Raw genomic sequence first — 14,574 nt, forward strand, 5'->3', positions numbered from 1 at the left:
GAGCGACAGGATTGATTTAAAAGTGACCTAAGTGCAACATTTTCTCACAGAGGGTGGTGAGTGTATGGAATGAGGAAGTGGGAGGAGGCTGGGACAATTACAACATTTAAAAGGCATTTGGACAGGTACATGGATAGGAAGGGTTTAGAGGGATAAGAGCCAAAAGCTGGCAAATGGGACTAGATTAATAGAGGATATGTGGTCAGCGTGGACAAGTTGGGCTGAAGCATCTATTTCGGAGCTGCACAACTGTATGACTCGAAGTAATACTCTGTTTCTTCCAGGGGTTGGTCAGTTCCGTTGGCTGGATGGCTGGTTTGTGACATAGTGACAATAACAGCATGGTTTCAATTCATACCCTGTGCGAGGGTGCCACGAGGAACTGTCCTTCTCAACCTCTGAGGCATAGTGACTCTCAGGTGAAACCGCCACCGGCCGTCTCTCTGTTGTCTGAGCAGACTGTGGCAACCTTTTTACTCAACACCTTCTAGTCTTCCTGCCAAAAGTGAGCGGCTTCTGATTTTTCCCCACATTCTGCTCTACTAGCCACTCCCTCAACCTATCTATTTCCACCCGCAACCTCGTTATTTCTTCCTCACAACATACTCTCCGACCTACCTTGAGGTCAAGTTACCCATTCCAGGTATTAAACTGTCTCTGAGCTACCTCCAATGCATGTACATTGTTACTTCCTTGAGGAGACCACATTTTACACGGTTCTGGCAGACGTGCACTTACGTTACCAGGAAATAAGTGAACATTGCACACTCTGACCCACCTTCTCATACACGATCTGGGACTTGTGTTGCCTGTCGGCAGCCAGGTCCCGCCACTCCACCAGCCATTGCAAGAACAGGGGGTTAGGGCAGGAGGGGACCAGCTCCTCCCTCGCATACTCTGCCACTGGGGCAAACATCTGCACAGCTTTACCAGCGCCAAAGTTTGGGTCTTCAGATGGAGCTGGGGAAGGCAGGGGAACAAACACAGAGAGAGTGCTGTTACTGGCTGTGACAGAGGCACAAAGGTGCAAGCCTGGGAGACACAAAAGCCTCTAAACAGCACACAGAGGGAATATGTCTCTCGGTCGGGTAGCTGTACAGCTGCTCATTGGCTGACCCTGCAACAGTGCAAACAGTGAGTGATCCCCAACAATGCACTGCTCCCTCTGTGATGTTGGAGGGTCACCGCTGTGCTCCCTCAGTGCTGACCCTCCGACAGTGCGGCGGTCCCTCAGCGCTGACCCTCCGACAGTGCGACGCTCCAACAGCGCCGACCCTCTGACAGAGCGGTGCTCCACCAGCGCCGACCCTCCGAAAGAGCGGCGCTCCCTCGGCGCCGACCCTCCGACAGTGCGGCGCTCCCTCGGCGCCGACCCTCCGACAGTGCGGCGCTCCCTCGGCGCCGACCCTCCGACAGTGCGGCGCTCCCTTGGCGCCAACCCTCCGAAAGTGCGGCGCTCCCTCGGCGCTGACCCTCCGACAGTGCGGCGCTCCCTCGGCGCCGAGCCTCCGACAGAGCGGCGCTCCAACGGCGCCGACCCTCTGACAGAGCGGCGCTCCCTCGGCGCCGACCCTCCGACAGAGCGGGGCTCCAACAGCGCTGACCCTCCGACAGTGCGGCGATCCCTCAGCGCCGACCCTCCGACAGAGCAGGGCTCCAACAGCGCCGACCCTCTGACAGTGCGGCGCTCCCTCGGTGCCGACCCTCCGACAGAGTGGGGCTCCAACAGCGCCGACCCTCCGACAGTGCGGCGCTCCCTCAGCGCCGACCCTCCGACAGTGCGGCGCTCCCTCGGTGCCGACCCTCCGACAGAGCGGGGCTCCAACAGCGCCGACTCTCTGACAGAGCGGCGCTCCCTCGGCGCCGACACTCCGACAGTGCGGCGCTCCCTCGGTGCCGACCCTCCGACAGAGCGGCGCTCCCTCAGCGCCGACCCTCCGACAGAGCGGGGCTCCAACAGCGCCGACCCTCCGACAGAGCGGCGCTCCCTCGGCGCCGACCCTCCGACAGTGCGGCGCTCCCTCGGTGCCGACCCTCCGACAGAGCGGGGCTCCAACAGCGCCGACCCTCTGACAGAGCGGCGCTCCAACAGCGCCGACCCTCCAACAGAGCGGCGCTCCCTCGGCGCCGACCCTCCGACAGTGCGGCGCTCCCTCGGTGCCGACCCTCCGACAGAGCGGGGCTCCAACAGCGCCGACCCTCTGACAGAGCGGCGCTCCCTCGGTGCCGACCCTCCGACAGAGCGGGGCTCCAACAGCGCCGACCCTCTGACAGAGCGGTGCTCCCTCGGCGCCGACCCTCCGACAGTGCGGCGCTCCCTCGGTGCCGACCCTCCGACAGAGCGGGGCTCCAACAGCGCCGACCCTCTGACAGTGCGGCGCTCCCTCGGCGCCGACCCTCCGACAGAGCGGCGCTCCCTCAGCGCCGAAACTCCGACAGTGCGGCGCTCCCTCAGCGCCGACCCTCCGACAGTGCGGCGCTCCCTCAGCGCCGACCCTCCGACAGAGTGGCGCTCCCTCAGGCCCACCGTCCGACAGAGCGGCGCTCCCTCAGCGCCGACCGTCCGACAGAGCAGCGCTCCCTCAGCGCCGACCCTCCGACAGAGCGGCGCTCCCTCAGCGCCGACTGTCCGACAGTGCCCGCTCCCTCAGCGCCGACCCTCCGACAGTGCCCGCTCCCTCAACACTGACCCTCTCACAGTGTCCGCTCCCTCAGCACTAACACTCTCACAGTGCCCGCTCCCTCAGCACTGACCCTCCGACAGTGCCCGCTCCCTCCGCACCGACCCTCCGACAGAGCGGCGCTCCCTCAGTGCCGACCATCCGACAGTGCCCGCTCCCTCAGCGCCGACCCTCCGACAGTGCCCGCTCCCTCAACACTGACCCTCCGACAGTGTCCGCTCCCTCAGCACTGACCCTCCGACAGTGCCCGCTCCCTCAGCACTGTCCCTCCGACAGTGCCCGCTCCCTCAGCACTGACCCTCCGACAGTGCCAGCTCCCTCAGCACTGACCCTCCGACAGTGCCCGCTCCCTCAGCAATGACCCTCTGACAGTGTGGTGCTCCCTCAGCACTGACCCTCCGACAGTGCCCGCTCCCTCAGCACTGACCCTCCGACAGTGCCCGCTCCCTCAGCGCCGACCCTCCGACAGTGCCCGCTCCCTCAACACTGACCCTCTCACAGTGTCCGCTCCCTCAGCACTAACACTCTCACAGTGCCCGCTCCCTCAGCACTGACCCTCCGACAGTGCCCGCTCCCTCCGCACCGACCCTCCGACAGAGCGGCGCTCCCTCAGTGCCGACCATCCGACAGTGCCCGCTCCCTCAGCGCCGACCCTCCGACAGTGCCCGCTCCCTCAACACTGACCCTCCGACAGTGTCCGCTCCCTCAGCACTAACACTCTCACAGTGCCCGCTCCCTCAGCACTGACCCTCCGACAGTGCCCGCTCCCTCAGCACTGACCGTCCGACAGTGCCCGCTCCCTCAGCACTGACCCTCCGACAGTGCCCGCTCCCTCAGCACTGTCCCTCCGACAGTGCCCGCTCCCTCAGCACTGACCCTCCGACAGTGCCCGCTCCCTCAGCACTGACCCTCCGACAGTGCCCGCTCCCTCAGCAATGACCCTCTGACAGTGTGGTGCTCCCTCAGCACTGACCCTCCGACAGTGCCCGCTCCCTCAGCACTGACCCTCCGACAGTGCCCGCTCCCTCAGCGCTGACCCTCCGACAGTGCCCGCTCCCTCAACACTGACCCTCTCACAGTGTCCGCTCCCTCAGCACTAACACTCTCACAGTGCCCGCTCCCTCAGCACTGACCCTCCGACAGTGCCCGCTCCCTCAGCACTGACCCTCCGACAGTGTGGCGCTCCCTCAGCACTGACCCTCCGACAGTGCCCGCTCCCTCAGCACTGACCCTCCGACAGTGCCCGCTCCCTCAGCACTGACCCTCCGACAGTGCCCGCTCCCTCAGCACTGACCCTCCGACAGTGCCCGCTCCCTCAGCACTGACCCTCCGACAGTGCCCGCTCCCTCAGCAGGCTTAGAGCCCTATCCAACCTTTCAGACAAATGGAGCTAAAATCCCAGACTGAGAGATACTAGTCCTCGCAACTGCAGGGACCCCAGATCAGGATTCCGAGACTGCACATGCAGAATCCCAAAACTGTGCCAATCCCTGACCCCAGGAAACCCAGAATAAGGGATCCCGTGGGCCCAGGGTCACCCAGAATCAGGGACCCCCATGCCCAAGGTCACCCAGAATCAGGGACCCGCAGGCCCAGGATCACCCAGAATCAGGGACCCGCAGGCCTGGGATCACCCAGAATCAGGGACCTGCAGGCCCAGGATCAGCCAGAATCAGGGGCCCCCATGTGCCAGATCACCCAGAATAAGGGACCCCCCCCAGACTCAGGGACACCCAGAATCAGGAACACCCAGACCCAGTGTCACCCAGTATCAGGGACCCCTATGCCCCGGGTTACCCAGAATAAGGGAGCCCCCAGGCGCAGGGTCACCCAGACCCAGGGACACCCAGAATCAGGGACATCCAGACCCAGGGACATCCAGACCCAGGGTCACCCAGAATCAGGGACCCCCAGACCCAGGGTCACCCAGAATCAGGGACCCCCAGACCCAGGGACATCCAGACCCAGGGTCACCCAGAATCAGGGACCCCCAGGCCCAGGGTCACCCAGAATCAGGGACCCCCAGGCCCAGGGTCACCCAGAATCAGGGACCCCCAGGCCCAGGATCACCCAGAATCAGGGACCCCCAGGCCCAGGGTCACCCAGAATCAGGGACCCCCAGACCCAGGGACATCCAGACCCAGGGTCACCCAGAATCAGGGACCCCCAGACCCAGGGTCACCCAGAATCAGGGACCCCCAGACCCAGGGTCACCCAGAATCAGGGACCCCCAGACCCAGGGACCCCCAGACCCAGGGTCACCCAGAATCAGGGACCCCCAGACCCAGGGTCACCCAGAATCAGGGACCCCCAGACCCAGGGTCACCCAGAATCAGGGACCCCCAGACCCAGGGACATCCAGACCCAGGGTCACCCAGAATCAGGGACCCCCAGACCCAGGGTCACCCAGAATCAGGGACCCCCAGGCCCAGGGTCACCCAGAATCAGGGACCCCCAGACCCAGGGACATCCAGACCCAGGGTCACCCAGAATCAGGGACCCCCAGACCCAGGGTCACCCAGAATCAGGGACCCCCAGACCCAGGGTCACCCAGAATCAGGGACCCCCCAGGCCCGAGGTACACCAGAACCTGTGACCATCTCCACTCCCCGTTACCATCAGGGCCCCCCAGCAACAGAATCAATGCCCATCCCCCCCAGACCCGGGGTCACCCAGAATTGGGGACCCCCGGGCGAGGGGACACCCAGACCCTGGTCCCTCCCCCAGGCAGGGTCCTGAGGCCCACAGCCCCTTCCTGGGGAGGGGGTGATTATTATAAATTATCCCTGTCTCCTCCTTCACCCCCCTCCCCAGCTACACACCCTCCTCCCGTTGTCAGGGTAACCTCCGCAGCTCGCTCTGTCCGCCCGGGATCCGCTTCCCCCGGCCGATCTCCGCCTCTGTGTAACACCCAATGCCGTCCCCGGCCGGAACCTTTCCGTCAGCAGGCCCGGTCCCTGCGTTCCGCCTTCCCTTCCCATTGTCTCAAGAGCCAGCAGTCACTGTCAGTCTGTCCATTAAACTAACCCTCTCTGCCCCCTTAGGGCAATAAATAATCATTGGGACGTTCTTATTCTGCTGGCTCACACACTCACACCGTTCTAAAAGCCTCTGGACTGACCTGACTCTTCTCACAGACCAGCCTCTGTGTCTGCTCTACCAAGTTTCCATTGTAATTACCCAGGCACTCTGTAAAAAAAAACTCCAGTCTATAGTAACAATCCACTATTAACTCACCATCTATCCATTATACATACAGCGCAGTACATGCCCTTCGGCCCTCGATGTTGCGCCAACCTGTGAAACCAACCTGAAGCCCATCTAACCTACACTATTCCATTATCATCCATATGTTTATCCAATGACCATTCAAATGCCCCTAAAGTTGGCGAGTCTGCTACTGCTGCAGGCAGGGCATTCCATGCCCTTACAACTTTCTGAGTAAAGAACCTACCTCTGACTCCTGTCCTATATCTATCACCCCTCAATTTAAAGCTATGTCCCCTTGGGCTAGCCATCACCATTCAAGGAAAAAGGCTCTCACTGTCCATCCTATCTAATCCTCTGATCATCTTGTACGTAAAGTCCATACTGTGGGGAAGCAGGCAATTCAGCTCAAGAAGACCACAGCGACTGTCCGCAGAACATCTCACACAGACCCACACTCCCCACCATTGTAATTCCAAATTTCCAATGGCTAATCCATCCCAACCTGCACATCCCTGGGCACTATGGGACATTGTAGCACGGCCAATCCACCCTAACCCGCACATCCCTGGGCACTATGGGACAATTTAGCATGGCCAATCCACCCTAACCCGCACATCCCTGGGCACTATGGGACAATTTAGCACGGCCAATCCACCCTAAACTGCACATCCCTGGACACTATGGGACAATTTAGCACGGCCAACCCACCCTAACCTGCACGTCTTTTGACTTTGGGAGGAAACCAGAGCACCATGGGGATAAACATGCAAATTGCACGCAGACTGTCATCTAAGGGTGGAACTGAACCCAAGTCTCTTCTGCTGAGAGGCAGCAGTGCTAACCATTCAGCCACTGTGCTGCCCTGTGTCTATTAAAACAATACACTGTTTATGTATTGTCTGTAAAACAATGTCTCTAATCAATTGTTTATTGTAATAATCTACTATTAACCCACTGTCTATTGTAACAGTCTGCAATTTGCCAACTAATGTGCTGCCATGTTACACCAATTTACTACCTATTGTACCAATCCACTCTCTGTCTTTTGTAATAACGCGTGTCGATTGCCACAAATCCCTGTCTCTTATAATGGGTTAACTGTGAATTATTAAATGAGAGAGATAGTGTATTATATGTCTTTTTATGCTGCAGCTGTACAAAACTCTGGGGCGGCTGCACTTGGAGTATTGCGTACAGTTCTGGTCACCGCATTATAAGAAGGATGTGGAAGCTTTGGAAAGGGTGCAGAGGAGATTTACGAGGATGTTGCCTGGTATGGAGGGAAGGTCTTACGAGGAAAGGCTGAGGGACTTGAGGCTGTTTTCATTAGAGAGAAGGTTGAGAGGTGACTTAATTGAAACATGTAAGATAATCAGAGGGTTAGATAGGGTGGATAGAGAGAGCCTTTTTCCTAAGATGGTGACGGTGAGCACGAGGGGGCATAGCTTTAAATTGAGGGGTGAAAGATATAGGACAGATGTCAGAGGTAGTTTCTTTACTCAGAGAGTAGTAAGGGAATGGAACGCTTTGCCTGCAATGGTAGTAGATTCGCCAACTTCATGTACATTTAAGTCGTCATTGGATAAACATATGGACGTACTGGAATGGTGTAGGTTAGATGGGCTTCAGATCGGTATGACAGGTCGGCACAACATCGAGGGCCGAAGGGCCTGTACTGTGCTGTAATGTTCTATGTTCAATTCATTCAGTCTGTTCACATAATCCACTGTCTTGTACAAATCGACTACTAACCCGCTCTGTCTATTTAATCACCCAAAGCCTGTTTATTTGTAATAAACCACACTCTGTTGGGTAGTTTGTGTCTCTATTTACCGTTGATGTGTTTTTGACAGTGGTCTGAATCAGGAAAATGAATGTTTTAACATCAATAATTGTAGGAGGATTTGTTATACTCGCGAGAGGCAAAGTACTAAAACTCACTTTAAGTCACGTTTACACTGCTGCTTTGTTCGAGGAAGCCTGCTTATCGATGTGCCGTACATAGTGAAATTCAAGCAGTGACTTGTTTGTAGGATTGCAGCCTGTTGTGGATGACAAAGGCTGTCAGCCTGACAACAACCATCTGTTTAGCACCTGGGTATCTGCCCAGCTTGTGGATGTGAATGATAGTGGCAGAAACCTTCGGACATCAGAAAGGGGAGATGATGTGTCTTTCTCTCCAGTAAACAAAAAGACCTGAAGCTTGAAGAAAGACAGTTTATTTTCCCCCTCACCAGATGCCATAAACTGCAACTTTTAACCAAGTATCTAAGAGACTTTGACATCAATGTACCAGTTGGCTCTGTGAAGAAGTGACAAGGACCTGGGGAAGTGAGATAATAAAATGTGAGGCTGGATGAACACAGCAGGCCAAGCAGCATCTCAGGAGCACAAAAGCTGACGTTTCGGGCCTAGACCCTTCATCAGAGAGGTCTCTGATGAAGGGTCTAGGCCCGAAATGTCAGCTTTTGTGCTCCTGAGATGCTGCTTGGCCTGCTGTGTTCATCCAGCCTCACATTTTATTATCTTGGAATTCTCCAGCATCTGCAGTTCCCATTATCTCTGGGGAAGTGAGATGACCATTTTGCTTGCCAACACTCACTGCTTCTCAAACTCTGTGAATCCCGTGAACTGGGCCCTTGAATTGCTTTCCCAGTTTTTTCCCCCAAACCCTTAGACCCATGTAACGTCTGCCCATTTGTGTGCAGGAGGGGCATTTGAGAAGAGGTTACAGTTTTACTTTGTAGAGTTATAAGTTGACAGTTCACAGATTCCAACCACAGGTAGGAAACTATTTACTTGTAATAAACAGTAATTCTGGTTAAGTACAAAAGTCTGGTTTGTGTTTTGTTGACCCAAGTCCAACAGACAGGTAAATTTGGAATTTTGAGTACTTTAAAGATTTTATCAATGTTTGTGACAACTCCAGGATTACAGGGGTCTTATGTCCAGCATGCTAGCCCATTGACAGGCAACATCAGCTATTGTATTAATCCTCTCTATAGTCTGTCTATTATGCTGGTTTACAATTTACTTATTATAATAGGCTACAGCCTGTCTATTGTAATAAACCATTGTCTGATGATTGTGATCCTGTATGGCCAGACACTTTGAGCTGTGGTGTTGAAGTAATAACAGTGTTTCTTAAAAACTGAAAGAACTGGACGTGGCACGGTGGCTCAGTTGCCACTGTAGTCTCACAGCACCAGGTACTTCAGTTCAATTCAGGTGCCTGTGTGGAGTTTGCACATTCTCCCCGTGTCTGCATGGGTTTCCTCCAGGCACTCCAGTTTCCTCCCACAGTCCAAAGATGTGCAGGCTAGGTGGATCGGCCGTGCTAAATTGCTTGTAGTGTTCAGGGGAGTGTGGGTTATAGGGGGATGGGTCTGGGTGGGTTGTCCCAAGGGTCAGTGTGGACTTGTTGGGCTAGAGGGCCTGTTTCCACACTGTAAGGATTCTATGAAACTGCATAAGCTGTAAATCAGAAATAAAAACAGGAGATGCTAGAAAAGCTCAAATGCTTATCTAACTTTTAGTAAGGACTGTAATGTTTAACTTTTCAAACTTTGATTTCCTTATTTTTCTGCTTTGTACCTAACATTCTGTACATAAGTAATTTTGAACCCATCATGGCACCATAAGTGTTGAATTGTAAACATTTTACTGTACTCATGACTACATGTGACAAAAAATCCAACTCAATTGTAGTATCCCAAAGTCTGTCTATTGCAATAATCTACTCTGTTGTAAAATTTGAATGAGAGTTTGATTTATTACTGTCAAGTGTACCGAGATACAGTGAAAAGTGTTGTTTTACAGCCAATACAGGCAGATCATTCCATACAGAGTGCATCAGGGTAGCAGACCAGGGTGCAGAATACATGTTACAGCCGCAGAGAAGATCAGCGTTACCATTTCAGAGGTCTGCTCAAAAGTCTGACGACTTAAATCCCACAGTCTGTATATTATAATAACCCAGAGTTTGCCTATAGTAGTATATAGTCTGTCCATTGTAATATCCCACTGCCTGACTATTGTAGAATCCGAAAGAACCACTCTGCTGTTTGTTACAAAATTGCTTGTAATTTTGATTAATGGCATAAAACTATGATTGCCAGTGACAAGACATCTTCAACTGGTTGATTATAAAATAATACAAAATCAACAGTCCAATCTCAAGCTGCAGGGGAAGTCTGTTCCACTGCTTGCATAGACCCAATCTTGTGGCTTGTTTGCAAATGTTCAAATTGTTCAAAATGTGCCTGAAAAATAAGATTTAGTACCTACTGGCACAATAAAGTACAACTGTAATATTTTGATGGTTGTCCACATTATATTTGGGTAATTATGTCGTGTGATGACAGCATTTAGAACTTGCGTTACTTTGAATTAATGCATCTCAGTTAACTAGCACTTTCTGAAAAAACATTTTATTTCATTCTACAGTGGACATACTTAGGAAGTTGATAAACTATTTTGATTTCTTTTGTATAATAGTCAAATTCATTAGAAGGACACCATTGTGAATCCTATTCTTGTCTATTTGTCTATTTGTATTTATCTGGAAAGTGATTTAAGTTCAAAGGGTACAACAAAATCAGGAAATCAAAACTGTTAAATTTCATTCACTTCACTGACAAAATGTGAAATTATGCTGAATGAATTTACATCAGTTTCAAGTAATTACACCGTTGTAACTAGATTGTAGTGCTTGAAATTATGCAATAATTCAATTTACATCAAAAAAAAATTCAAACAGACTTTACTATACATAACTAAAATAGTAATATTAAAAGGTTACAGGCATTTAGGTTGCTTAAAGTAAACATGTGAAATATTCTGTCATTGATGTATTTTTCATGTAAATGACAATAAATTTCTATTCTATCCACTGTCTGTTGCAATAGCCCACTGCCTCTGTAGCTCGGTGTCAAAAAGGTAGAAATCCCAAGAACAGTAGAGAGTGAAAACATCCAGAGACGGCAGGTAACAATCCCCTCTCTCTTTATGGGAAAAAAGACAGAAAACCCAAAGTTTAAAGGAGGAATTCTACAAGAAAAGACTGATGATGGCCTGTCAAACCACAGGAAGACCGTCACTGTACAGTCAACAGCGTTTCGTCATCGCAAAACTCCAAAGCACTGCGAGAAGGAAAGTTTCCACCATGCATTAAAATCAAAATACTATGGCTGCTAGAGATCTGAAGTATACACTGGATGAGGTGGAGAAACTCAGCAGGGTTATCAGTCTTCTTCAGCAATGAAAGAGGTGGGAGGAGCAGTGCATCATTGTCCACATGTCAGGGCTCAACATGGGGTCCAAACATCTGGTTATAAATTTGCTCCCTTCCTCCCTCCCCAGCCATTTCCTGTGGCTTTGCTCTCAGTAGAGTTATAGTTGGACTGATCATCCAGAGACCCAGGTAATGTTTTGGGGACCCTGGTTCAAATCCTGCTACAGCGAATGGTGGAATTTCAATTCAATGTGTGACTGAAATTAAGGGTCGAATGATAAGCATGAATCCATTGCCGATTGTTAGAAAAATCCTGTCTGGTTCACTAATTCCCTTTGAGGAAGGGAACTGCCGTCCTTACCTGGTCTGCCCTACACGTGACTCCAGACCCATGGCAATGTGATTAACTCTTAACTGCCCTTTGGGCAATTAAGGACGGCACAGCTAGTGATACCCTCATCCTATGACTGATAATAAAATCGCTGTGGACCCATTTTCTCCTGTTCACACCTACCATTAACATCACTTTTACATCTCTATCACTCCTTTAACATTATTCGCACCCACTTTGTCTTTTGCTCTGGGTGCCCTCTGTTCCACTTGCTCCTCATCATCCTCTGGCTGTAGTTTGAAAACCACTGTTTTCCAGCCTTGAGGAGTAGCCAGAGAGTCATACAGCACGGAGGCAGACCCTTCGGCCCAACTCGTCCATGCTGACCAGATATCCCAAATTAATCTGGTAACATTTACTAGCATTTGGCCCATATCCCTCTAACCCTTCCTATCCATGTCCCCATCCAGATGTCTTTTAAATGCTGTAACTGTACCAGCCCCCACCACTTCCTCTGGCTGCTCATTTTATACACGCACCGCCCTCTGTGTGAAAATGTTGCCCCTTAGTTTCCTTTTAAATCTTTCCCCTCTCACATTAAACCTATGCCCCTCTAGTTTTGGACTCCCCTACCCTGGAGACAGACCTTGGCTATTCATCGTCTTCATGCCCCTCGTGACTTTATAAAATTCTATAAGCTTACCGATGCTGCAGGGAAAATAGCTCATAGGACCTGACTCAGTTTCTCTCTCAACAGATGCTGTCTGTGCAGTGAAGGTTCTCCATCAGCTCCTGCATTTGTTTCCTCCTTATGATCTGGACGTTTCACCTGCAAAATATTGTTTATCAGGGTCTATGTTCCTTTCCATCCAGCGTCATTGTTTCCTCTGAGCTCTCCAGCTGCTGGAAGGTGTTCAGGGGGGCATGGAATCTGCTGTTAAATTCCAGGGCTTTACAATCCCATGGAAGTCACGCACAGTCAATATACAAAACAGTAAGTTTTGGGCTGCTGTTGGCAAACATACAATGGGCGAAGTGGTCTCCTCTCAGTACTGTAGACCTCTGTATGTCCATTGTTGCACAGGGGAGGGAAGGACCTTCAAGGGTATTCTGATCCTGTACCATGTCAGTAGATGGCATCCTTGTCTGTGTTCCAATGCGTGACAGGGACTGAGGGATAATTGTGTGCAAGGCTGGGTTTACCAACATTGAGAGGCCAACAGCAAATAATGGCACAGCTCCTTTTACTTCGCAATTCAGCACTTGGTTAGGATCAGTACACACACAGACACCAAGGTCAAGGTTCGATATCCCCTTCATCACCAGCAGGAGGAGCTCCCAGTCTTCTGGTGAGAATCACAATAATGGCTAGGAATCCTGCAGTAACTCACCTCCTGACTCCCCAGAGCCTTGTCCGCCATCTACAAGGCACACTTCAGGACTGTGATGCAATACTGCCCACTTGCCCTGGATAACCACGGCTCCAACAACACTCAACAACATCCAGGACAAAGCAACATCTATTTGATTGGCACCACGAACTTACACTCCCTCCACCACTGATGTTGAGTCGCAGGAGTGTGTAGCGCCTTCAAGAAATTCTTAGATAACACCTTACCAACCCAAGCCCACTTTTACCTGGAAGGACAAAGGCAGGAGATACATTAGAACACTATCCATCGCACATTCCCTTCCAAGATACTCACTATCCTGACTTGGAAATACATTGGCCATTTTTCAGTATTGCTGGGTGAAAATCCTGGAACTCCCTCCCCAACAACCTATTAACACTGCCGATATTCCAGTACATGTACCAATCACTGGAGAAGGTGCGGACGTGAACAAAGATGACACTCGAACTGAAAGGTTATACTATTTGGAAAGATCAACAAGTTGCAGCTCTCTTCTCCTGGTTGAAACTGAAAGCTGGGACCTGACAGGGAGCTTTAAGACTCTGATGGGATAGTTGCAGAGATGTTCGACTTGCAAGCAATAGCATGACTAGGGGCCATCAATATAAGACGGTCACTGACAATAATAGAATTATAGGAATCACTACCATGTAGAAAGAGGCCCATACAGCCCATCACATCTGCACCACCCAGTTGGTGGCTCAGTGGTTAGCACTGCTGTCGCATGGTGCCAGGGACTGGGTTCGATTCCACCCTCAGGCAACTGTCTGTGTGGAGTTAGCACATCCTCCCCGTGTGAATGCGTGGGTTTCCTCCCACAGTCCAGAGACGTGCAGGGCAGGCGGATCAACTGTGCTTAAATGGCCCATAGTGCTCAGGGGACGTGTAGATTCAGTGGGTTACAGAGCTAAGGGGATGGGTCTGGGTGGGATGTTCTGAGGGCCAGTATGGAGTTGTTGGGCTGAAGGGCCTGTTTTGGCAGTATAGGGATTCTATGAACTCTCTGAAGAGCATCCTACCCTATCCCTTGCATTTCCCTATAACTCAGGTGGCACAGTGGCTCAGTGGTTAGCACTGCTGCCTCTCAGTGCCAGGGACTTGGGTTTGATTCCAGCCTCGGCCGACTGTCTGTTTGGGGTTTCCAAATTCTCCTTGTGACTACATGGGTTTCCTCTCACAGTCCAAAGACGTGCCGGCTAGGCGGATCGGCCGAGCTGATATTGCATGTCGTGTCCAGGAATATGTAGATTAGGTGGTGTCTGCGTGGGATGCTTTGTGGGTCAGTTGTGGACGTGTTGAGCCAAAGGGTCTGATTCCACATTGTGGTGATTCTACTAGGAAAAAAAAAATCCACCTAACCTGGACATCTCTGGACTGTGGGAGAAAACTGGGGGACACAGGGGCAATGTGCAAACTCCACACAGACAGTCGCCTGAGGCTGGAATCAAACTCAGGTCCCTGGTGCAGTGAGGCTGCTAGCCACTGTACCATCCTGGAGGTACTGGTAAAGTAATCCAGACTGCCAGTCCAACATTTTGAGAACGCAAGTTAGCAGATGGTGAAATTTGAAATCATTAAAAAAAATTTAGAACCAAAAGTTGACCATAGGTTTTTACAACAATTGGCAGTGGTTCTATTTGGTTTGTGGGTGCCCCTCAAAGGGAAATCTGCCATGCTTACCTGATTTTGGCCTATACACTCCGACTA

At 51.9% G+C, this 14,574-nt stretch overlaps 2 protein-coding genes across 4 annotated transcripts in view; one reads left to right on the plus strand and one right to left on the minus strand.

The window, feature by feature from the left end:
• The window catches only part of mus81 (MUS81 structure-specific endonuclease subunit), a 42,272-nt gene extending 36,684 nt beyond the window's left edge, over positions 1–5,588 (minus strand). Inside the window, exons 1-2 of one of the 3 annotated variants that reach the window (XM_059641516.1) lie at positions 5,504–5,588; positions 779–960 (exon numbers count right to left, since the gene is read on the minus strand). In XM_059641516.1, the coding sequence (XP_059497499.1) occupies positions 779–916 (138 nt within the window). In that variant the 5' untranslated portion in view covers positions 917–960; positions 5,504–5,588. Of the gene's footprint in view, positions 1–778; positions 1,254–3,814; positions 4,692–5,503 lie in introns of those variants that run through there. The other 2 variants (XM_059641518.1, XM_059641517.1) reach the window with 2 other exon arrangements.
• LOC125449271 (proline-rich protein HaeIII subfamily 1-like) lies at positions 4,144–5,277 on the plus strand. The gene has a single exon (XM_048524964.2). It carries the CDS (start codon positions 4,144–4,146, stop codon positions 5,275–5,277), a length of 1,134 nt encoding a protein of 377 aa, XP_048380921.2.
• Positions 5,589–14,574: the final 8,986 nt, after the last annotated feature.

This window comes from Stegostoma tigrinum, chromosome 42 (genome assembly GCF_030684315.1).
Source record: "Stegostoma tigrinum isolate sSteTig4 chromosome 42, sSteTig4.hap1, whole genome shotgun sequence".
NCBI lineage: Eukaryota > Metazoa > Chordata > Chondrichthyes > Orectolobiformes > Stegostomatidae > Stegostoma > Stegostoma tigrinum.

What these genes read in the sequence shown, in the direction of transcription:
- LOC125449271 (XM_048524964.2), top strand. Translation starts at nt 4,144, where the DNA reads ATGCAGAATCCCAAAACTGTGCCAATCCCTGACCCCAGGAAACCCAGA.